At 44.5% G+C, this 25,103-nt stretch overlaps 1 protein-coding gene across 2 annotated transcripts in view; it reads right to left on the bottom strand.

Moving 5' to 3' along the window:
- Positions 1-25,103, bottom strand: part of LOC122806743 (ATR interacting protein) — a 1,230,392-nt gene that overhangs the window by 492,259 nt on the left and 713,030 nt on the right. For both annotated transcript variants that reach the window (XM_044077416.1, XM_044077417.1), the window contains exon 9: positions 21,614-22,315. In XM_044077416.1, the coding sequence (XP_043933351.1) occupies positions 21,614-22,315 (702 nt within the window). The remainder of the gene's footprint in view (positions 1-21,613; positions 22,316-25,103) is intronic.

Below are 25,103 nucleotides of genomic sequence, written 5' to 3'. Positions count from 1 at the left end.
AGACTGATGCCAAGATGCGAAAGGGGAAGGTAAGGGTTAAAAGGATAGATAACTAGAGAAAAGGAGAAGAATAAAACCCAAAAAGCAACACTTACACACTATGGAGCTTGGAGCAGTGAAAACCCGTGCTGTTCAAATCGAGAAGCAAATGAGATTTGAGGGGAAGAGGGACAGCAGGGAATTATGGGTAGTAGAGGAGCTTGGACTTTGGATCCGATGCTGGAGGATATGACCAAGTCGGATCCCTGCCGGATCACAGTGCCTCAGGTTGAAGACCAAATGAAAAAGAACAGTTTTTTTAAGAACTTATTATAACCATAGATGTCCTTCTCCTCCATGTTGCAGTATTCATAATCTTAGGGAGTTGCTGCCTGCACATCTGACCAGTATACCAAAGTTTTAGAAGCCAGGGTACGTGTGATGTTGCATGCAGGGCCAATAAACTGACATTGGCTATATTTGTGATGTTTGCACGTACCCAACTCAGAAATTGGCTGCCGCATAGACAGACAGTGACCCCAGGAGCAGGAGGAAAGAACCCAAGCTTAATTTCCCCAGGCACACCAAAACAGTGCTACAAGTATGCCCCAAAAAAGGGAGAGGTGGGTGGGACTGAATACTGCAACATGGAAGAGGAGGATATCTATGGTTATGGTAAGTTCTTACACAACTATTCTATGTCCTTCAATTCTCATGTTGCAGTATTTATAACCTTAGGGAGAGTACCACAACCCCTCTAGGAAGTTGCATGGGAGGTAGGTACGGGAGCAGAGTCAACGAGATCCTGCAGGACTGACCTAGCAAACCCTGCTCTAGTCCTGGAGATCAGATCCAATTTGTAAACGTATGCACAGAAGACCAAGTTGCCGCCTCTAGGATAGAAGCGTAATCAACACCCTTGAAGAAGGCTGCTGAGGAGGAAGCTGCTCTGGTGGAATGGGTCTTGACAGGTAAACTCATTTGCTTTCCATGAAAGGAACAGCAAAAGGCTATCGCCTTAAAAAAATCCAAGAGGCAATTGTTGGTTTAGACACTGCCTTGTCAAGGGTACTAGAATGGAAGAAGAACAAAAAGCTGGTCGGACTGTGTGACAGGTTTTACCTTATCTAAGTAGAACCTCAGTTGCCTATGATCATCCATTCTTTCTGAGGAGTTCTGTGGTGGTCTGATTTAAGAAAATGTCATTAACTACTTTTGGCATGAATGAAGGGTTATTTCTGAGACAAACTATCTTTATGAAAAATAAGACAGGGAGGAGAAACCATAAGGGCTTAGATCTCAGAGACCTTCCTGGCAGAAGTAAGGGCCAGTAGCAAAACTGTTTCTCATGTACAGAATTTAAGGGAGGACGATTGGGCTGGCTCAAAAGGGGGCAAATGTAAGCTTTTCTAGCACAAAGTTAAGGTCCCAAGGAGGAGGAAAAAGCTTACAAGGAGGTCTTATGTGAGGGACCCCTTTTCAAAAACAGCTTGACTTCCAATCTGGAAGCTAGAGGTGGAGTCAAGGGAAAGCAAGCAGAAATAGCAGAGAGGTGTACTTTTACTGATGAGCAGGTCAGGCCTCAATGTAGTAACTTCACACAGGTAGGAAAGGACCAGTGGAAAAGAAAAGTACAGTTTTGTACCTACCATAAATGTAGATGTTCGAGGATCCACATTGCTGCAGTCCTAACTATTGGGTAGTCCGCTGTCCCAGTCGGCCCGAATACCAAAGTATATGGCTGACGTCGGTCAGGGCGCATTAGACTGACGTCAGTACGTCAGGGTACTAATGCGCATGACCAACGCCATATCCTCAGTCTTTTCTTGCCCCAGATGTCAGAAGACCCTAAAAAGACAAGGCCCAATATACCTGCACCAAAAATATGTACAATATATACAAAAATATCAGCATATAACCTCACCTACACAACCACCCCTAAACACAGAGGGGAAGGAGGGAGGGTAAATTGGACTGCAGCAATGTGGATCCTCGAATATCTACATTTATGGTAGGTACAAAACTGTACTATGTTCTTCATTCCACATTGCTGCAGTCCTAACTATTGGGTAGAATCCCAAAGCAGAGGTAAGGGAGGCTGGCAAATCATAAAGAAGCAGGAGCTGACAACATGCCTTGCAAAATAGCTGTGGCAAAACCAGCCCTAGACTTACAGTAGAGAGGAAGGTGATAATGCTTAGAGAAAGTATGCACTGAACTCCAAGTAGCTGCCTCCAAAATATCCTTAGTTGCCACCCCTTAGAAATGCTGTTGAAGTGGCAGTAGCCCTAGTGGAATGAGGCCTAATCCCAGCTGGAATCTCCTTGCCATGATGGGAATAACAAAATGCAATGCAAAACCCAATCCACCTAGAAATAGTTTGTTTTGACACAGGCTTGCCCTGCGAACTCAAAGCAAAAGAAACAAACAACTGCTGAGACTGCCTAAAATCCTTAGTCCTGCTTAAATAATAACGCAATTGCCTGTGTACATCTAAAGTGTGCAAGATCTTTTCCCCTTTATTTTGCGGGTCTGCATAAAAGTAGGCAAATGAATAGTTTGGTTTAAAGCCACACTAGAAACCACCTTAGGCATAAAGGAAGGATTAGTGCGTAATGATACCCTATCCTTATGGAAAATCAAAAGGGCTCTACTGCCATAAGGGCCTGCAACTCAGACACCCTTCTTGCAGAAGTAATAGCCAACAGAAAAGCAGTCTTCCATGACAAGTATTTCAATTCAGCAGTAGCCGCAGGCTCAAAAGGTTGTAGAGTAAGTTTTTCCAACACAAAATTGAGATCCCAAGCAGGAGTAGGAGCTCACGTGGGGTCTTATATTCTTTGCCCTCTAAGAAACTGCTTGAACAAAGGATGCGAAAACAATGGTGGGTCACAATCATAGTGAGCTGAAATTGCTGCAGCATGAATCTTAATGGAAGAGAAGGACAAACCTTTGTCCAATAACTCAGTAAGATATTGAAGAGCCACACTCAAATTAGGCTCAGAAATCTCCAAATTCTTTGCAGTACTCCAAAATAAAAATCTCTTCCATTTTTCTGACACTTTCCTTGTACTAGGTCTTCTAGCTTCCATAATCACATTTAAAACTTGTTGAGGAAGTTGAGACCTGCTGTGTTTCAACACAGAATATGCCAGGCTGTTAGATGAAGAGAGTGAAGCTTGACATTGAGCAGATGACCGTCCTTCTGAGATAACAGATGTGGAATCAAAGGTAAAGGCCATGGAGGCATCCTTACCAGACTCCTTAGTAGTGGGTACCAGTGTTGCCGAGGCCAATCTGGAGCTATTAAAATCATCCTTGGCTTGTCTTGTCTGACCTTTAAGAGCACCTTTGGAAGAAGAGGCAGAGGTGGAAAGGCATACACATGAAGATTTTTCCAACTGAAAGAAAGAGCATCCACTTTCCAAGCCGTGTGATGAAACCCCTTTGTGCAAAACTGTGGCAGCTGGTGGTTTAGTGGAGAAGCGAACAGATCTATGTCTGGAGTTCCCCATGACACTGTCAATTTCTGAAATACATGAAGATCCAGTTTCCACTGTGGGGATCCATGATTTGTCTGCTTAACACATCTGCTAAGGAGTTCTGTGCTCCCGGCAGAAACCTTGCCTGAAGAGTTAGTTGCAAGCTGAGCGCAGTCTCCCATAAAATCATTGCTTGCCTGCATAGAGGATAAGAATGTGTTCCCCTTGTTTGTTGATGTACCACATGACAGTTGTGTTGTCTGTTAGAATCAACACCTGCCCTGGAAGAAGTAACTCCTTGAAAGCCATTAATGCAAACTGGACTGCTAACATCTCCTTCATGTTGATATGTAGATGCTGTAGTCTGGCAGGCCACTTGTCTTGTATCCACTTTCCATTTAGATGAGCTCCCCAAGCAATGTCCGAGGCATCTGTCGTTAAAATCTGACTCGCCTCTGGCCGGGTCACAGAGAGTCCCTTGTTTAGGTGACATTCCTGAGCCCACCACAAAAATTCTTTTGAAGGCAAGGTATTATTTGAATGACAGTGTCCAAATCCTGGCAGTGCTGTGTCCATACATTTTGAGATACCATTGCAGCTTCCTCATATGCAGTTTGGCATTGGGAAGCACCAGAATACAAGATGCCATGAACCCTAATGCTTGAAGGACTGTCCTTGCAGTCAGCACGGACTGATGAGATAGTTGATGGAAGTAAAGGATAGACTTTTGTTTGTCCGGGGTTAAAAGGCCATCTGGGCTGCTGTATTCAGTCTCACACCCAGAAAGCACATGTCTTGAGAGGGTACTAGACTGGACTTTATTTCGTTCACAGAATACCCTAGGCATCTTAGCACTGCTAGAACATATTCCAGATGCTGTAGAAGGTCTTCCTTTTCTTGAGCCAGAATCAGGCAATCGTCCAAGTAAGGATAGATTTGAATTCCTTTTAGCCTGAAGTAAGCTATCACTGGAGCCAGAACCTTTGTGAATACTCTGGCCGCAGTAGATTAGCCAAAGGGCAATGCAGAGAACTGATATTTAGAATTTTCAGCTCGAAACGCAGATACTTCCTGCAACTTAGTCTTATAGGCACATGAAGGTAAGCTTCCTTGAGATCTAAAGTTACCATCCAGTGATCTTTGCCCAGCAGAGGTAAAAGCTGTTGTAACGTCAACATCTTGAACTTGGGAATGTCCAGATAAGTGTTGAGGATAGATAAATCCAAAATTGGTCTCCACGTGTTCCCCTTCTTTGGTACTAGGAACAGGCGAGAATAAAATCCTAGGCCCCTTTCTGATACAGGGACTGGCTGAATGGCCCCTATTTGGAGTAACAGAGAAATTTGCTTGTGAGCTTCTTTCCTTTGTGGAGGAGGAACGTCTGGCATGCCTTTGAAAGGGGGCAATGTATGGAAATAAAACCTGTAACCGTGGTGAATGATATCCAACACCCATCTGTCTTGAGTAATTAAATCCCAATTTTCTTTGCAAAGAGACAGTCTTCCTCCCAAAGGAGCTGCCAGACGAGAACCTACTGGCAGCTGAAAAGGCAGGTCATTGGGTCTGTTTACGAAAGGACTGACCCCTGCCCTCACCAGAAGTCTGAGCAGGTGAACTCCCTGTCCTAGGCCTAAAAGAACCTTGAGCCCTGCCCCTAGACTGGGAATCATAAGCAGGATATGTCCATCCCTTAGTAGGCCAATTTCTACTAAACTTCGGTGGCTGCACCTGCAAAAAATCTTTAACAGTTTGCATAGACTTAGCTTTGTCCTCCATTTTCTTTAAAACTGCTTCCACAGGCGAACCAAACAACACATCAGACTGTAAAGGAGCATCCAAAATCCTTGTCTTAACATGCTCAGCTAAATTCTGATCCCTCAACCAGGCATGCCTGCGAAGAACAGAACTAGTGGCAGCCACCCTCGAGGAGGCCTGTACAGCATCAAAACCACATTGCAAAGAATGCTTACCCACTTGTTCAGACACATGAACTAAATCCAGCAACTCTTTACACTCAATACCTTCCGCCAAAGCATCCACCTTAGATTTCAATTGGGAAAGGAGATAATTTTGATATTTTAGCATGTGAAACTGACAATTCAACGCCCTCATGGCTAAAGTGGAAGAAGTATACACTTTCTTTCCCCATCTATCCAAAGCCCTTGCCTCTATCAGTGGGAACAGGGTTTTTAACAACAGAGGCCTTAACACCTTTAGGTCCCTGAGAAACAGTTTCGGGTCTGCCCTAGGACTCTTAAAAGATACTTATGAGCTTCAGGCACCCTATAGTACCTATCAGGTTTAACAGGAGCAGGAGGCAAAGAATCAGGGTTCAGGGAAGCCTCTGCAAAAACATCTTCCACCACATTCAACACAGGAGGTATAGCTAAGGGCCTATGCTGGGGTAAAACAAGAATTCCCTAAGCCTTTTCCTGGAATCAGAGTAATCTTGGCCTTCCCATTTAAAGTGCTCCCTCATGGAATGCAGAGTCTCTGAAAATGAGAAATCCTCAGGAGGAGAAGCTGTAGGAGTGGAATCATCCACATCAGAATCAGAATAAGGAGGATACTCCTGCAAGTCTTCCAGAAGACTCAAGCCTCTGAACACTGTTCAAAACTCTCAAACTCAGGTTCCACCCTAGGCCTCTTATCAGGAGGGGCATAGAACCTCTAATCATAGTAATCAAATCTTCTGCCATTTTAAGCATATGTTTCTTAGGCACAGAACCTGAAGTGCTAGGAGAAGCCCCCACTGAAGCTAAACTTGGCCTACCTCTCAAAGAAGTTTTGGAAACAGAAGGAGAGGCTCTAACTACCTTGGGAAGAGAGGGAAGAACAGTTACCTGAGAAGCCCCTCAGCCTGGCCTACCTCCTGAGAAGGCACATCCTGTAACAGTAAAGTCTCTGCCTGAGACTCCAAAGAAACTCCTGGCAAAACCTCTGGCTCCACTGAGTTTTCTAAAGAACCGACGTCCGGGACTGCCGGTTCATCAACCCTAGGCTTCGCTGTTTTGTCCTTGCGCTTTTGATTGAAGGGCGCCGGAGCATCCGACGGCATTTTATAATTGCAACGCTTCCCAAACACTAACCTGGCACAGTCTAACAGTCTCTTAATAGTGCGTTTGTTAAACCTAGCACAAGAGCGGCATCCAACAACGTCGTGCTCAGGCCCTAAACAAGGTATACACAAGGTATGGTAATCCCTATGAGGTATCTGTTTCCCACAAGAAATACAGTTATTCACTTTTCTGACATCCGGTTAAATACTGAGGCAAGAAAAAACCAAAATGTTCCCCAACGGGGTACTTAGCCAACTTTGATCCGGTCTGAAACTCCGACTTCAGAAAATTTCAGAACGCCAACCTGCACTCGCAAAACTGCTTCTGCATCGGACCATGCGGCAAAAAAGACTGAGGATATGACGTCGGTCATGCGCATTAGTACCCTGACGTACTGACGTCAGTCTAATGCGCCCTGACCGACGTCAGCCATATACTTTGGTATTCGGGCCGACTGGGACAGCGGACTACCCAATAGTTAGGACTGCAGCAATGTGGAATGAAGAACATCTAGAAATGGGCCCCATTTTCTCTTGAGGCACCCGCGGGAGAATCTTTTCCACTTCAATACAAGTAATTTCTCCTGGTACTTGGTTTCCTGGCCTCCTGCAGGACATTGAGTATGTCCTCTGAGTATAGGTACCTCAAGGGGATCAGAACCCTATCACCTACAGAGTCAATTTGAGATTGAGTAGATGGAGGTGAATAAGGGATCCCCTTGTCTTGTGTGAGTAGGTCAAAGTGGTGATGTAACCAGTGGTGATTGCCCTGGGCTAAAAGGTACAGTAGGGGAAACCAATGCTTTCTTGGACAAAAAGGGGTCACTTGCAGGATTTTTGGCTTGTCCTTCTGTATTTTCAGGAGGACTTTGTGAATCAGAGGAAATGGAGGGAAGGCATAAAAGAACATTCCCTCCCATGAAAAGGAGAAGCTGTCCACCCTCCATGCTTGTGGATGGGGGAGCCTTGTGCAGAAGAGGGGCGTCTGTTTGTCCTGGGGGGAGGCAAACAGATCTTTTGAGGAATACTCCACCTGTGAATTAGATGCTGGAATACCTCCCTGTGAAGCATCCATTCATGGGAGGGTGTTAAGGTTCTGCCATCCCATTTTCTTCTGATGGAATGTAAACTGCCTGCAAGTGAATCTGAACTGCTGCTGCCAGAGACCATATTTGTATAGCCAGGCTGCGGGGGGGGGGGGGTAAGACTTTGTTCCTCCTTGCTTATGTACCACAAGGACTGTCATGCTGTCTGTGATGACCTTCAGGGTGCCTGGCAGAAGGATGCCTTGAAAGGCCTGCATAGCCAAGGATAGGGCTTTTAGCTCTTTTAGGTTGATGTGGTCCTTCCTTTCTTGAATGGTTCACTCCCCATCCTAAATCTGACACGTCTGTGTATAGATGCTGTTTGGGTGGGAGTATCTACAAAGGTACCTATTGATTGAGGGTAATGGTGGCAATCTGCCAGGAGAGTTCCATTTTTAAACAGGGAAGAAGAACAAGTTTTATTTCCAAGGGATGAGTGTGTTGGCTCCGTGTTGGCTCCATAAGTTTCTCAAGACCCACTGAAACTTCCTCATGTGCATTCTGGCTACAGGGATCATGGGAATCAAGGAGGCCATGTGCCCTAGTATCCTGAGAAACTCCCTGGCTGAGATGGTAATTAGAGGTAGCAGGGAGTGGAAGAACAGAGAAAGAAATTCCACTTTCTGGGGAGGGACAAGGACTGAAAGTCTGTCCTTATCCTGCACTCCAGGAAGACAAGGTCTTGGAAAGGAGTCATTTGATACTTTAGGTAATCCACTATATAGCCTAGACTCTGTAGAAACTTGCAAACCATGTCCAAGTGTTGGAACAGGGTTAGTGGATTCTGGTGCAGAATAAGATCAAAGTAAGGATAAATTTGTATGCCCTGCCATCTGCAGTGTGCAATGGCTGGGGCTAGGCAGTTTGTGAATACTCTTGGCGCTGTGGAGAGGCCAAAGGGTAAGGTAGAGAACTGAAAATCTGATGAACTCACTGAGAAACGTAAATATTTTTTGTAATTTATGAAGATGGGGATATGTAGGCAACCATCCTTCAGATCCAGGGAGGCCAAGAATGCTTGCTGAGGTATGAGGGGAAGAAAGTGCTGCAATGTGAGCATTTTGAAAATGGGCACTCTGAGGAAGAGGATGAGGTGGGATAAGTCGAGGATGGGTCTCCTCCAAGGGCCATCTTTTCTTGGGACCAAAAATATCCTTGAATAAAATCCCTTGGCTAACTGATCCTCTGGTACATTTTCTATAGTCCCCTGAGATACAAGTTGGTTCAGGATAGAGGGAAATAGTGGCAGCTGATTGTGAGGGGGTTGAGGTTTTCCCTGGAAATAAAGTCATAAAGTATCCCCTCTCGATAGACAGCACCCACTTGTCTGAGGTAATTTTAATGCCAGGAGGGTAGGGAAGGGTTAGACATAGGGATGGGGGTGAAACTGGTTACGAGATGAGAGTCACAGTGGAGGAGCTCCGTCTTGGTCTGGTCTGGCAGCCTCTGAAAGGATGATGGAGTGGAGGTGGTTGAAGTCCTGGGGGTAGATTGTTTTCTGGTATGCCTTCGTTCCCTGGACTGAGTTGTAGAGGGATGAGAGGACTGCCACTTGACAAAGCTAGGTCTTTGGGGGTAACTTTTATGAAATCCAGGGCTAGGTAAGACTAGTAAAGGTTTTAAATTTTGTAAATCTTTACCTTTTTCTTGTAGAGACTTATGTAGCTCTGCAGAGGCAGCTCCAAAGAGGGCTTTGCTGTCCAAGGGTGTATCCAACAATGTAGCTTGGACATCCAAAGGCAAGGGCTGAAATCTCAACTATGGAAATCTTATTAACACAAAGCCAGAATCAGTAGACTTAGAAGAAGCTTCGGCAGCATCTTAGCTGCACTTAATGGAGTGTCTGGTCACTTGAGAGACCATGGATAGAAGGGTACTTAATTGAGCCTTAACAGGAGATTCTGGAACCTCTGACAGAAGAGTAGAGGCCTTGGTCAGGGAATCCAGAGCAAGCTTGGCCATATGGGTCTGATAATTAATAGCCCTAATTGGCCAAGGTAGAAGTAGTATATATCTTCTTCCCTAATCTGTCCATAAATTTACTATCTTTATCTGTTGGAAACAGGGAAGAGGAAGGTAGTTGCCTAGAGGACTTATCAGGTGACTGCAGGATCTGCTGGAGGGTTTTTGAAAGGGTACTGCTCCTTGGCAGACACTTTGTAGAATTTGTCTGGTCTCTTAGAAGCAGGAGGCTGTGATTCTGGGCTTTGTGAGGCAGCAGAAAAAGCATCCTGTAAAGCTGTAAATAAAGGTGGGATTGCAGATGGTAAGGGCTGCTCCATCTGTAATAGTTCAAAGTATCTCTTTTTTGTGTCAGAGACATCTGATAATTGCCACTTTAAATGTTGTCTAAGCAAAGAAATGGTATCTCCAAAGGGGAAATCTTCTCCAGGAGAGTTGGGAGTAAGAGACTTTTCTTTTTCAGTGGTAACAAAATCTTTGGGGTAACTGGGAGCAGTAAGTTAAGGACTCATCTGAGGAGGAAGACTCCTCCTCAGACAGTGCCTGAAGAACCTGAAAGTACTTGGACAGAGTCTGGGAGAAGGTCTCCCAGGGTGGAGTAGAGCCTTTTGAAGTGTATTTCTCCTTTTGCTCCCTTTTTAAATAAGTGGAAGGAACAGAAGTGGGCCTAGGAGCCGTTGTAATAGTGGATGACAAGGCTGAAGTAGTAGCAGGGCCCTCCAAAGCCAGAAGCCATGGTTCCCCCTCACCATCAGGTTCTGTTGGTTGAAAAAACTCAGCACACGTACTCTGGGTATCCACAGAACTGGCTTCCATTTCAGTTTCCGGCTGCTGCGCAATACCAGACGTCCAGAGAGATCCTGTGCTGATATTCACCTCTAGGATCTCACTGGACATCTGAGGCGCAGCTTAGGCGTCAGGCCCAAGTTTCTTGGCCTTCTTCCTTGGCGGCTCCTTGGAGGGGCCTGCTCCACCTTCCATACCAGATGCCAAACGTCTGAGGTGCTGATTTTCTAAATACAGTTTTAAAGCTGCCAGGCGGCTTCTAAGGGTTTTCGGAACAAAGGACTGGCAAATGTTACAGGCTTTGCAATCGTGAGCCTCCCCTAAGCAAAATAAACACTGCTCGTGTCTGTCCTTATACGGGATTTGCCTACCACAAGCACACTTTCCTTTACAAAAGAAATGTACATCTGCAAAAACAGCAAAGAAAATTCCCACAAGGGTACTTATCTCCGTGAGGACAGCCAGGAAATGATCATCCAAATCAGATGTCTAATGTCGAGCAAATGCCGGATTGCAGAACTGGCAATTGGATGCCTGAATCTCGTTGCGGCACAAAGGTTCTGGGTTGGGTACATGCAGATGTCACAGATATAGCCATTAGTTTATGGCCCCTGCATGCAACGTCACACATACACTGGCATCTAAAACTTTGTTATATTGGCCGGATGTCCGGTGCTGCAGGCAGCAAATCCCTAAGGTTATGAATACTGCAACACGAGAATACAAGGACATCAACAACTTCAGATCCCTTGTTCTGCGGGTCTCCTCTGCCTCTAGAGGGACGCCTACCATTAGAATTTCTTCCTCTGCAGGAACCATCTCCATGCAAATCCTGGAAAGGTCTCAGAGATTTATGGAAATACATTTTCTTACCATCTCTTTGGTTTCCAGAAAATCTGATGAGGGCAGAAAACTTGATACCCAGGGTAGACAGGGCCTTTCCTTCTTGTTCGCTGTGGGTAAGTGCATCCTTAACGAATGGCCCACACAAGGATGTTCTATCTACCAAATAAGGCATTAATAAAAGATGTCTTAAAGATCTCTCCAAAGTCAGACAACTGCATCCAGGTTTGTGTCCTTATGGAGATACCTGAACTGGCTGCTCGTGAGGCAACCCTCAGTTGTGTGATATACTAATGTCATAGACACAATTAAAATAGGCAAAAGACTGGCCAGCTGAGAAGAAGTCCTCTTGAAATCCTCAGCAGATATGGACTCAGAGAATTTGATAGTTCTTTAGTCAAAACTCTCTGGAGCCTAGTAAAATGTGGCAAGTAATTAACTGACCTCAGAGTGAAGGTAGTTGAAGTGAACACTCACTTTCCAAATCTGTCGAGTGCTCCACACTTCCTGCTTGGTACACTGACAATCTATGCAGCTAGATATTTTAGTGGCTGCCGCCACCACCAGAGCATCAACAAATAGTCCTTTGCTCCAGTGAAAGTGGTTTGAAGGAGGTGCTTGAGTATGGGGTTGACGGTGTCTGGCAGGAAACCAGGTCAATAAGCTTGCTGCCGGGGGGCGGGGGGGTCACCCAAGACACAGATGAGCCAACACCAAAAGCCTCCAAGAAAATCGATTCTTCAGGAGGAGAAGTTTTGGATGACCAGTCACCTTTCTGCTTCATGATTCCTAGAATATCTCCAAAAGCGATATCATGTGGTGATCTGAGGGATCTTCCTCCCTCATTAGTGTCTTCCATGACAGACCCCATGGGGGAGTCTGTGAGATTCCTCTAACATTCTCTTCCAAGGGCTCTCCCTCTGTGGGATGCTCACTGGAGGTATCAGAAGAGAGGGGGGAGTTTTTCTGCTGAAACTGTCTGGAGAATAACTGGAACTGGCTTTCCCTCTGGAATAGGTCTAAAGGACTCAGAGCTCGAAGCCAAAGAGGGATAGGGGATAGGGTCAGAGACATGAGACGGATGTTCTCTATGGAAAGAGAAAGCTCTTTCTATGACCTTGAATGGCGAGGGACCAGGGGAACCCTTCCCTCTCCACTCGGAGCCAAAGCTTCCGAAGGGGGTAGGTCGGGGTCACCCCCGGATCAGAGCCTCAAGGGGAGAACTGGATCCGAGCTATCCAGGGCCAAGGCTTCAAGTGGAAGGGACAGATCCCACAAAAATGGAGCCAACCCCCACACCTCAGATCTGGCTCCAACACCCACACTGATCTGAGGGTACTGGAGCAAAACTAGTCAGGGAGATCATCAGAGTGGAGGAAGGAACTCTCCTTGGATCCGAAGCACAGACTCTCAAGGACCTCCCATGCTTGGGCTCCAAAACCACTGGTTGGATCAGAGAGGGAAAAACAATGGACTTCATAGGCACACTCATGGATCCAGTTGGGGACGGAGCTGGAACAGCCTCCATGTGGATCTGAGCTCTAAGGAATTTATGCATCATCCTATCCACATCCACCTCTGACAGACTTCTGGAAGACCTAGAAGACATCATGGAAGGGGGCTGAGAATGTTTCTTCAGAGTCTGGAACAATTGAGTGGGCAGAGAAGGAGAAATAGTTTTTTCTGCATACTCTGGGGTACAGGATCTGAAAAAGAATTAGACAGCCAAGGGGATTTAACTAGAGGAGCTAACTCTTTTGGATCAGATAATGGCTTTGGGTTTGAGGAAAGGCCAAGAGGCTTAGGATCTAAGATAGTTCTGATTTTTTCCATTGGTTCCAAGGAAGCCCTTGGGAATTTTTATTTATTTATTTGCCATTTGTTAACTGGGTTAATCTGGCTGGGCAGGTGCCCTTTTTCAGCAGGGAATCGAGGAGAAAAGCTCCAGAATACAATGTTTAAACAAGTTTACAGTTGCAACAGTGTTTACAGTTAGATACCAGAATTATTTACAGTTGCATATAAAAATGGAAAAAAATACAGACTAGAAAAGTTTGCAAGATAGGTTTATATGATGAGTTGAATGTTCTATTTAGATGGAAAAACAAGTGAAGAGGAGTTCAGGACTGATAGAGAGAAGAGAGAAGAAATAAACGATTAAAGGTGAAAGGCGAGGAGGGGGTAGAGCGTATGGCAGGGCTTAGTAAGAACTAAGTAGATGTTGAGAAAAAGGAAGTATAGGTGGAAGGAAAGGTGAAGCAGGCTTACAAGCAGGGGGGGTCAAGTGGGGTCTTTACAGGGGCAGGACCATGGTTTCTGCAGGTAATCCTTTAGGGGTATTTTGAAATTGGGTAAGTTTTGGAGAGATCCGATGGGGAGAGGGAGGTTATTCCAGTCAGTGGAGACTGCATGAATATATAGACTTTTTACCTATGGTTTTATTAGGTTTGGAGATTTGGAGTAGGTGTTGGTCAGAGCTACGAAGTTTGCGGTTAGGGACATAAGCGGAGACAAGAGTAATTAATGAGGGACAGGCTTGGGCGTGTCTCAGGATAGATTGTGTCATATGAAGCTGAGGTAGAAGGAGTTGGTTGTGGAACTCTGGCCAATTTCAAAGGAGACCTCTTCCTGAAATCTGAAGAAATGGATTTAGATAGTTTAAAGGGGGTTTGAGTCCCAGAAGAAACAGAAAGTAACCCTTTAAGGAAGAGCTTATTACGCCCATCTGATAAATCTCTTGGATTAAATGTGGCACTAACTAAACAGGCCATGTTAAGATGGCCTGGTCTTACACAATAAAGCACTTCTTGTGGGAATCTGAGTTTGGAATCTTATGCCCACATGTGCACTTTTTAAATCTGTTTGGTTTCTCTGATGTAGTTAAAAAGTGAAAAAAAAATTGAATTAAGAAAAGAAAAGAAAATCTTTTTTCTTTTTGAAAGAAAATTTGTAATATTAGCCAAAAACAGCCAGGGAAAAGAAAGGAAATGGAAAAAAAATACCAGCTATGTTATTTAAGGAAAATACATGACAGGTAAAGGTAAGCACCAACAATGGTACAAAGACTATAAAAACTTAGGATTCTCCTGCACCTTTCTTGGACTTTCTACTAATGCCAGGGACCACTAAAAGGGAGTATAGAGAGGGAAAAAACTAACAAGTTTTAAGAAGGGCTATATAAAATTTATCAATTAACTATTGGAAGAAAATCTGCTTACTATGCTCAAAAGCAGAACCCACGTCTATCCACAATGGCAGCAAACAAGATCTGGGGCAATGGGGATGGAGTAGAGCATTATGGGTAGAAGGAAGAGCTCGAGAGCTGGATCTGAAGTCTAGTATATGCAGCAGAGTCAGATCCGAGCTCATTAGTGAGGAAGAATGAAGAGGACAACACCCGATTTATTAGTTTTAATTTTTGTTTTTGATCTCATCAGATTCAAACTAAAAAGATTGCTTTTTCTTGGTGTGCTTTTACAAGCACTTGATGTTTGATGACACATCTGTATATATACACACATACACACACTAAAATACCTTACAGAGGCTACAGCACATCCAGTGTCTCTTGGACAGTGAGGATTTTGAACACTCGTAAGTTGCAGCTCACTTTGATGAAGCATATGTACTTGCATTTAGTAACTGACATGCAAGTCTTTGGCAGTGTTCAGTACTTTAGCACTACACTTACAAGGCAACTACATCTCCTCAAACCACCTAACAAAAAGTAAACGTGGCAAACATGTTTTGATTGGGATAAGATGCTTTTGCTTACAGAGCTCAAGCTATAATGAAAACTTTGGGGTTAAAATACAAAACACATTAAGTAAAACCTGACAGCACATATGCCCACTGCTACTAAAGGAAGCATAATAAATTACAACCCTACTGATTCAAGTTTGTGGGTGATACGAAATATACATCAATGGAGAATTCTGACAGGAAGAGTACTGTAAAATACAAAAGCAGAAAATGAAAAGGACAACACAGTCATACTGCATGAAACAGCATCACAAGACTACTGACACACAGAGAGACAGAGAGAGACAGAGAGACACAGAGACACAGAGAGACAGAGAGACACAGAGAGACCCAGACAGACAGAGAGAGACCCAGACAGACAGAGAGAGAGAGAGAGAGAGAGACACAGAGAGAGAGAGAGAGAGAGAGAGAGACAGAGAGAGAGAGAGAGAGAGAGAGAGAGAGAGAGAGAGACAGAGAGAGACAGAGAGAGAGAGAGAGAGACAGAGACAGAGAGAGAGAGACAGAGAGAGAGACAGAGAGAGAGAGAGACAGAGAGAGAGAGAGACAGAGAGACAGAGAGAGACACAGAGACAGAGAGAGACACAGAGAGAGACAAGAGACAGAGAGAGACAGAGACAGAGAGAGAGAGAGGCACACAGAGACACCTGTCAGGCTATACTAAACAGCAGAGCTGCAGCTAGCTTTTCTGGTGTCCTGTGCAACTCCCTAACCTGGTACTCACCCCAACCCCTCTCCCAAAGCTAGAAGTCGAGGACAAAAAGTACAGTTTTGTACCTACCATAAATGTAGATGTTCGAGGATCCACATTGCTGCAGTCCTAACTATTGGGTAGTCCGCTGTCCAGTCGGCCCGAATACCAAAGTATAAGGCTGACGTCGGTCAGGGCGCATTAGACTGACGTCAGTACGTCAGGGTACTAATGCGCATGACCGACGCCATATCCTCAGTCTTTTCTTGCCCCAGATGTCAGAAGACCCTAAAAAGACAAGGCCCAATCTACCTGCACCAAAAATATGTACAATATATACAAAAATATCAGCATATAACCTCACCTACACAACCACCCCTAAACACAGAGGGAAGGAGGGAGGGTAAATTGGACTGCAGCAATGTGGATCCTCGAACATCTACATTTATGGTAGGTACAAAACTGTACTATGTTCTTCGCTCCACATTGCTGCAGTCCTAACTATTGGGTAGAATCCCAAAGCAGAGGTAAGGGAGGCTGGCAAATCATAAAGAAGCAGGAGCTGACAACATGCCTTGCAAAATAGCTGTGGCAAAACCAGCCCTAGACTTAGAGTAGAGAGGAAGGTGATAATGCTTAGAGAAAGTATGCACTGAACTCCAAGTAGCTGCCTCCAAAATATCCTTAGTTGCCACCCCTTAGAAATGCTGTTGAAGTGGCAGTAGCCCTAGTGGAATGAGGCCTAATCCCAGCTGGAATCTCCTTGCCATGATGGGAATAACAAAATGCAATGCAAAACCCAATCCACCTAGAAATAGTTTGTTTTGACACAGGCTTGCCCTGCGAACTCAAAGCAAAAGAAACAAACAACTGCTGAGACTGCCTAAAATCCTTAGTCCTGCTCAAATAATAACGCATTGCCTGTGCACATCTAAAGTGTGCAAAATCTTTTCCCCTTTATTTTGTGGGTCTGCATAAAAAGTAGGCAAATGAATAGTTTGGTTTAAAGCCACACTAGAAACCACCTTAGGCATAAAAGAAGGATTAGTACGTAATGATACTCTATCCTTATGGAAAATCAAAAAGGGCTCTACTGCCATAAGGGCCTGCAACTCAGACACCCTTCTTGCAGAAGTAATAGCCAACAGAAAAGCAGTCTTCCATGACAAGTATTTCAATTCAGCAGTAGCCGCAGGCTCAAAAGGTTGTAGAGTAAGTTTTTCCAACACAAAATTGAGATCCCAAGCAGGAGTAGGAGCTCTTGGGGGTCTTATATTCTTTGCCCCTCTAAGAAACTGCTTGAACAAAGGATGAAAACAATGGTGGGTCACAATCATAGTGAGCTGAAATTGCTGCAGCATGAATCTTAATGGAAGAGAAGGACAAACCTTTGTCCAATAACTCAGTAAGATATTGAAGAGCCACACTCAAATTAGGCTCAGAAATCTCCAAATTCTTTGCTGTACTCCAAAATAAAAATCTCTTCCATTTTTCTGCGTACACTTTCCTTGTACTAGGTCTTCTAGCTTCCATAATCACATTTAAAACTTGTTGAGGAAGTTGAGACCTGCTGTGTTTCAACACAGAATATGCCAGGCTGTTAGATGAAGAGAGTGGAGCTTGACATTGAGCAGATGACCGTCCTTCTGAGATAACAGATGTGGAATCAAAGGTAAAGGCCATGGAGGCTTCCTTACCAGACTCCTTAGTAGTGGGTACCAGTGTTGCCGAGGCCAATCTGGAGCTATTAAAATCATCCTTGGCTTGTCTTGTCTGACCTTTAAGAGCACCTTTGGAAGAAGAGGCAGAGGTGGAAAGGCATACACATGAAGATTTTTCCAACTGAAAGAAAGAGCATCCACTTTCCAAGCTGTGTGATGAAACCCCTTCGAGCAAAACTTTGGCAGCTGGTGGTTTAGTGGAGAAGCGAACAGATCTATGTCTGGAGTTCCCCAGGACACTGTCAATTTCTGAAATACATGAAGATCCAGTTTCCACTCGTGGGGATCCATGATTTGTCTGCTTAACACATCTGCTAAGGAGTTCTGTGCTCCCGGCAGAAACCTTGCCTGAAGAGTTAGTTGCAAGCTGAGCGCAGTCTCCCATAAAATCATTGCTTGCCTGCATAGAGGATAAGAATGTGTTCCCCCTTGTTTGTTGATGTACCACATGACAGTTGTGTTGTCTGTTAGAATCAACACCTGCCCTGGAAGAAGTAACTCCTTGAAAGCCATTAATGCAAACTGGACTGCTAACATCTCCTTCATGTTGATATGTAGATGCTGTAGTCTGGCAGGCCACTTGTCTTGTATCCACTTTCCATTTAGATGAGCTCCCAAGCAATGTCCGAGGCATCTGTCGTTAAAATCTGACTCGCCTCTGGCCGGGTCACAGAGTCCCTTGTTTAGGTGACATTCCTGAGCCCACCACAAAAATTCTTTTTGAAGGCAAGGTATTATTTGAATGACAGTGTCCAAATCCTGGCAGTGCTGTGTCCATACATTTTTGAGATACCATTGCAGCTTCCTCATATGCAGTTTGGCATTGGGAAGCACCAGAATACAAGATGCCATGAACCCTAATGCTTGAAGGACTGTCCTTGCAGTCAGCACGGACTGATGAGATAGTTGATGGAAGTAAAAGGATAGACTCTTTTGTTTGTCCGGGGTTAAAAGGCCATCTGGGCTGCTGTATTCAGTCTCACACCCAGAAAGCACATGTCTTGAGAGGGTACTAGACTGGACTTTATTTCGTTCACAGAATACCCTAGGCATCTTAGCACTGCTATAACATATTCCAGATGCTGTAGAAGGTCTTCCTTTTCTTGAGCCAGAATCAGGCCATCGTCCAAGTAAGGATAGATTTGAATTCCTTGTAGCCTGAAGTAAGCTATCACTGGAGCCAGAACCTTTGTGAATACTCTGGGCGCAGTAGATAAGCCAAAGGGCAATGCAGAGAACTGATAATGAGAATTTCCAGCTCGAAAACGCAGATACTTCCTGCAACTTAGTCTTATAGGCACATGAAGGTAAGCTTCCTTGAGATCTAAAGTTACCATCCAGTGATCTTTGCCCAGCAGAGGTAAAAGCTGTTGTAACGTCAACATCTTGAACTTTGGAATGTCCAGATAAGTGTTGAGGATAGATAAATCCAAAATTGGTCTCCACGTGTTCCCCTTCTTTGGTACTAGGAACAGGCGAGAATAAAATCCTAGGCCCCTTTCTGATACAGGGACTGGCTGAATGGCCCCTATTTGGAGTAACAGAGAAATTTGCTTGTGAGCCTCTGTCCTTTGTGGAGGAGGAACGTCTGGCATGCCTTTGAAAGGGGCAATGTATGGAAATAAAACCTGTAACCGTGGTGAATGATATCCAACACCCATCTGTCTTGAGTAATTAAATCCCAATTTTCTTTGAAAAGAGACAGTCTTCCTCCCAAGGGAGCTGCCAGACGAGAATCTACTGGCAGCTGAAAAGGCAGGTCATTGGGTCTGTTTACGAAAGGACTGACCCCTGCCCTCACCAGAAGTCTGAGCAGGTGAACTCCCTGTTCTAGGCCTAAAAGAACCTTGAGCTCTGCCCCTACCACGTCTAGACCTACCCCTAGACTGGGAATCATAAGCAGGATATGTCCATCCCTTAGTAGGCCAATTTCTACTAAACTTCGGTGGCTGCACCTGCAAAAAATCTTTAACAGTTTGCATAGACTTAGCTTTGTCCTCCATTTTCTTTAAAACTGCTTCCACAGGTGAACCAAACACCACATCAGACTGTAAAGGAGCATCCAAAATCCTTGTCTTAACATGCTCAGCTAAATTCTGATCCCTCAACCAGGCATGCCTGCGAAGAACAGAACTAGTGGCAGCCACCCTCGAGGAGGCCTGTACAGCATCAAAACCACATTGCAAAGAATGCTTACCCACTTGTTCAGACACATGAACTAAATCCAGCAACTCTTTACACTCAATACCTTCCGCCAAAGCATCCACCTTAGATTTCAATTGTGAAAGGAGATAATTTTGATATTTTAGCATGTGAAACTGACAATTCAACGCCCTCATGGCTAAAGTGGAAGAAGTATACACTTTCTTTCCCCATCTATCCAAAGCCCTTGCCTCTTTGTCAGTGGGAACAGGGTTTTTAACAACAGAGGCCTTAACACCTTTAGGTCCCTGAGATACAGTTTCGGGTCTGCCCTAGGACTCTTAAAAGATACTTATGAGCTTCAGGCACCCTATAGTACCTATCAGGTTTAACAGGAGCAGGAGGCAAAGAATCAGGATTCAGGGAAGCCTCTGCAAAACATCTTCCACCACATTCAACACAGGAGGTATAGCTAAGGGCCTATGCTGGGGTAAAACAAGAATTCCCTAAGCCTTTTCCTGGAATCAGAGTAATCCTGGCCTTCCCATTTAAAGTGTTCCCTCATGGAATGCAGAGTCTCTGAAAATGAGAAATCCTCAGGAGGAGAAGCTGTAGGAGTGGAATCATCCACATCAGAATCAGAATAAGGAGGATACTCTTGCAAATCTTCATGAAGACTCAGAAGCCTCTGAACACTGTTCAAAACTCTCAAACTCAGGTTCCACCCTAGGCCTCTTATCAGGAGGGGCATAGAACCTCTAATCATAGTAATCAAATCTTCTGCCATTTTAAGCATATGTTTCTTAGGCACAGAACCTGAAGTGCTAGGAGAAGCCCCCACTGAAGCTAAACTTGGCCTACCTCTCAAAGAAGTTTTGGAAACAGAAGGAGAGGCTCTAACTACCTTGGGAAGAGAGGGAAGAACAGTTACCTGAGAAGCCCCTTCAGCCTGGCCTACCTCCTGAGAAGGCACATCCTGTAACAGTAAAGTCTCTGCCTGAGACTCCAAAGAAACTCCTGGCAAAACCTCTGGCTCCACTGAGCCTTCTAAAGAACCGACGTCTGGGACTGCCGGTTCATCAACCCTAGGCTTTGCTGTTTTGTCCTTGCGCTTTTGGGCGAAGCGGGCGTCGGAGCATCCGACGGCATTTTATAATTTCAACGCTTCCCAAACACTAACCTGGCACAGTCTAACCTTCTCTTAATAGTGTGTTTGTTAAATCTAGCACAAGAGCGGCATCCAACAACGTCGTGCTCAGGCCCTAAACAAGGTATACACAAGGTATGGTAATCCCTATGAGGTATCTGTTTCCCACAAGAAATACAGTTATTCACTTTTTCTGACATCCGGTTAAATACTGAGACAAGTAAAAACCAAAATGTTCTACAACGGAGTACTTAGCCAACTTTGATTCGGTCTGAAACTCCGACTTCAGAAAATTTCAGAACGCCAACCTGCACTCGCAAAACTGCTTCTGCATCGGACCATGCGGCAAAAAAGACTGAGGATATGGCGTCGGTCATGCGCATTAGTACCCTGACGTACTGACGTCAGTCTAATGCGCCCTGACCGACGTCAGCCTTATACTTTGGTATTCGGGCCGACTGGACAGCGGACTACCCAATAGTTAGGACTGCAGCAATGTGGAACGAAGAACATCGGGGGGTTTTCAATTCCCAACTGAAGTGCAGAAAAAAGGATCTTCAAACTTTCAAACTGTAGCAAGGTTAAAAATATAGGTTCCTATAGTCTAAACACCAGAGACTTGGGAGTGTTGAAGAGCTTCAGTCCTGACCGCAAATCCATCATCAGAATGCTGGCCGGTACTGCACTACCAGCAGATTATATTGAGCATTCCCTGTGATCCCTTGTACCTGGGTCAGCTTCCCCTTCACACCTCCACAGTTATTCCTCTGTGAAACAGCTGCACTTTTTTTAATCATTAATGGGAAATAACATTTCAACAAAAGGGGGGGGGGGGGAGAGCAGGCACTATGGCAACAAAGTCACAAGAGGTAGAACAGATGTCTACAACATTATAAGTAGAGCTACACACAAACCCATTTGTAAAAACATTACAGCATTGGCTACTCAATTTTACCTTGGCAGAAGCTCTAAAGTGGAATTTTCTGCAAGTTTCACAAGAACTTTCAAACTCTGACAAATGAAAGTTTCTCTTCGGTTTGAAGTGCCTATAAAAGAAGGGTCCATGAGCTGAAGCAATTTTCTGAGTAAAGGGTGCAAATATGGTCCATCTTGTACATATTTTGGTGGCACAACTAGCTCTTCATCTTGTACCTTTGACGGCCCTGGATCCGCATCAGTCGGAAAACAGGAGGCAGTCTGCATTTTTCTAATCTCTGCAGTCTGAGCTGGTTTCGTACTTGCACTATTTACAGGAGACAGCAGGTGGCGGACAACATCCCTACTGTGAAATGTCAAATGGTACAGAACACCAAGTGCAGTAAGTGCAAAGTCTTCTAAGCCACACTGGTTCTCGGCATTTACTACCGTACTTCCTTCTGAATTAGGACACAACGATCGAGGAGACTTTACCAAGTTTTCTTGGGCTTCTAAAGTCTGACAATAAAGACTGACATAATACTCCACTAATGGAAGAAGATGGACAGCACCAGCAAGGGCACAAATCTGACCTGTGCAAGAAATGTCCTGTTCCGACTGCCCCTGTTCAACAGTCAACATATTAAGGCCAGTCACTGCAAGATTTCGACATTCAGTTAACGTTTGAAGTGCAACATTACCAGAACGATTGGTCCTGGAGATCAGCTTCCCTGATGATATTCTGGGAAAAGAAAAATATTCACATGTGAAATGTAAAAACGGTTTTCATTTATTTACTTATAACATTAAAAGATGCAACATTTTATTAACAAGTAGCAGTGCATTTGCACATCCTGAATTGATTTATGAGGTGGTCTAATTAACAAAGGTTACAAGGAGAGGTCCTTACAGCATTGTAGGGCAGACTTGCCTAACAAACCTATGCTGTTCTTCTCAATTCTGTGCTCAAAGCACAAATTCCACTTGCAGCACAACACATCAAAAAGCACAGACTTGCTTCAGCAAAATACATAATGTGCACGATACTTAAAGGACTTTACCTGTGTGTAATATAAAGCTTTTAATGGCAATCCAATGCAGAAGAAGTATAGCAACCTTCACATATCAAACAGAGCACATTTCTCAATTATCTGATTTTGCTGAAGGAAAAAGTTTTCTATAAATAAAATTTAGAAACAGTTCAGCTGACAGCTTTCAACAGTAATAAAAAAATTAACCATTAAATTTAAGGTCAGAGCCTGGCATCATGATACAGAAGAATGGAGCCGTGACTACAACCGAGATGACTGTAGTTCAATTAATGGCCCTGGTAATGGAGGAGCCAGACAGGGAGAGGAATGAGTAAAGGGGTTTGGCTTCCTCAGGTCTACTGAGGGAGTAAACTGAGTAGTGGATCTCCATGATGGAGATGAGGAAAATAGCTTGTGCCATGTGGGGAGGGGTGGAGCTGCTTGCTGGGGACACTCTCCAAGGACAGCCCATTTCACAACACTGCCTGTTGCCTTCCAGGAAGAGTGCAGTTAGCGATAGAGAAGCTCAAAGAAAAATGGTGGAGCTACCCTGACGGCTGTCAATGATACCCCTTCTTCCATGATGATCTTCGCCGTGGTGACAGGGAACAAACTGGGCTAATGGAGCCATTTGGTGAACTAACTAGGGGGAGGGGTCTGATGGATCGACAAGCAGTAAGAGGAAACAGTAGCAAAAAAATTTATGGTCAAACCACAGAAGACAGACAGATACACACACTGATTACATACACTCACAAAAGCAGCTGTACTTTTGAGTGCAAACTGTTGATGGGTACAAAAAGTGTCAAAAATCATAGCTTTATTATTGTTATAAAAGATTCACATGAAGATGATTATAGACTAGCATAGTGCATTTTCTTTGGCTGAAGTGTGACCATAAAGTTAGTATATATAAGTAAGGAGTACATGGGAAGAGCTTCCACATTTGTGGAGTGTGGAGGCAAAGCCCAGCAGGTAAAATACTGTGCATTTTGGTTTACATCCTTGTATGCATAGCTGTCTATGGAAGATGTCTTGCTGGGTGGTTTGTAACAGGTGCAAAATAGGCTGTGATGTATTTATGTAAATGATTTCAGTATTTGCCAGCATACTACTAGAAGTGTAGTGATCAGGAAACAAAACCTCTTGGTTCCATTTTTGAGATTGGATGTGGTGCGGTGTTCTGGAGGTATAATGGGTGATGGAGAAGACATGTTGATGGCTGCAGCTACAGCTAAATATGAATGCAATCACATCCAGCCCCGTGGTGCAGAGGGATAAAGCTCTAATTATGCCTCATGTGACCAATGTCAGACTAACAGCACAAGCATTGGGAGCACCCATCAGATGGAGGAACGGAGACATAACGGCTCATTCATCCTGAGGGAAGGGAGGCTGCCTAGGTTTCCTGCAACAGCAGTATTAAGTGTCTGGTGAGATTCTCACTGCAAATATACACTGCTTGCTTAAAAGTGAATGAAGAAAACCCCACATAAACTGTATTGCCCCAGACACAGCCTGCAATGCAAGAAGAGGAACCCACCCTAGAAGAAGTAAGAGCAGCACTAAGAAAAATGAAGCAAGGGGAAAGCAGCAGGCTCAAATGAGGTTACAGCAGATATGATAATGATGCTAAGTCAAACGGGGGAGAAATGGCTCCTGAGGGTACTCAGCAGTGTGGACAGAAAGGCATACTCCAGATGTCTGGAGAAAAGCATACTTGTGAGCCAGTGTACAACAACAAAGGAGACATCTACAACTGTGGGCAGTACAGAGGCATCAAACTCCTGTCACACTGCATTAAAGTCCCAGAGAGGGTGATTGATAAACAGCTATGCAGAGTAGTAGAATGTAAGATTGAAGATGAACAGTTTGGATTCAGATCAGGACGTAGCACAACTGACCCGATGTTTGCAGTGAGACACATGGCTGAGAAGCTAGAGATGAGGAAATAGTCCAACTGGGTATTCCTAGACATGCAGAAAGCATATGACAAGTTCCCAAGAAACCTGATTTGGGCAGTACAGCGGTGGTTCGAAGTCCCAGAAACATTGGCAGAATTAGTGCAAGCTATGTACAACTACACAATTACTCAAGTACGAACAGTGTTTGGCCTCACAGAGGTGTTCCCAGAGGTAGTGGGTGTGCACTAGGGTTCAGCTCTGAGCCCACTGCCGCTCATACTGGTGATGGACTACATAACAAATATGTCTGAGGGGGCAGATCAACAAAGTGCTGTATACAGATGATGTGGCATTACAGGAAAGCTCTGAGCAAGAACTTCAGCAAAGGATAGGGGGAATGGAATGCAGTACTGAAGGCACATGGGATTAAACTAAGCAAAGATAAGACAATGCTAATGGCAACAAACTGGGGAAATCAGAAGGAGCTGTGAATTGAGACAAGGGAAGATAGTGGAACAGGTAAACAGCTTCAAGTGTCTAGAAGAGTGGTTCAGAAGAAGAGAAGTCTGAATGAAGAGGTCAAAGCTAGAATCAG

This window comes from Protopterus annectens, chromosome 7.part0, assembly GCF_019279795.1.
Source record: "Protopterus annectens isolate FY-2018-M chromosome 7.part0, PAN1.0, whole genome shotgun sequence".
In the NCBI taxonomy this organism is placed as follows: domain Eukaryota; kingdom Metazoa; phylum Chordata; order Ceratodontiformes; family Protopteridae; genus Protopterus; species Protopterus annectens.
This window is presented reverse-complemented; position numbering and strand designations above follow the sequence as displayed.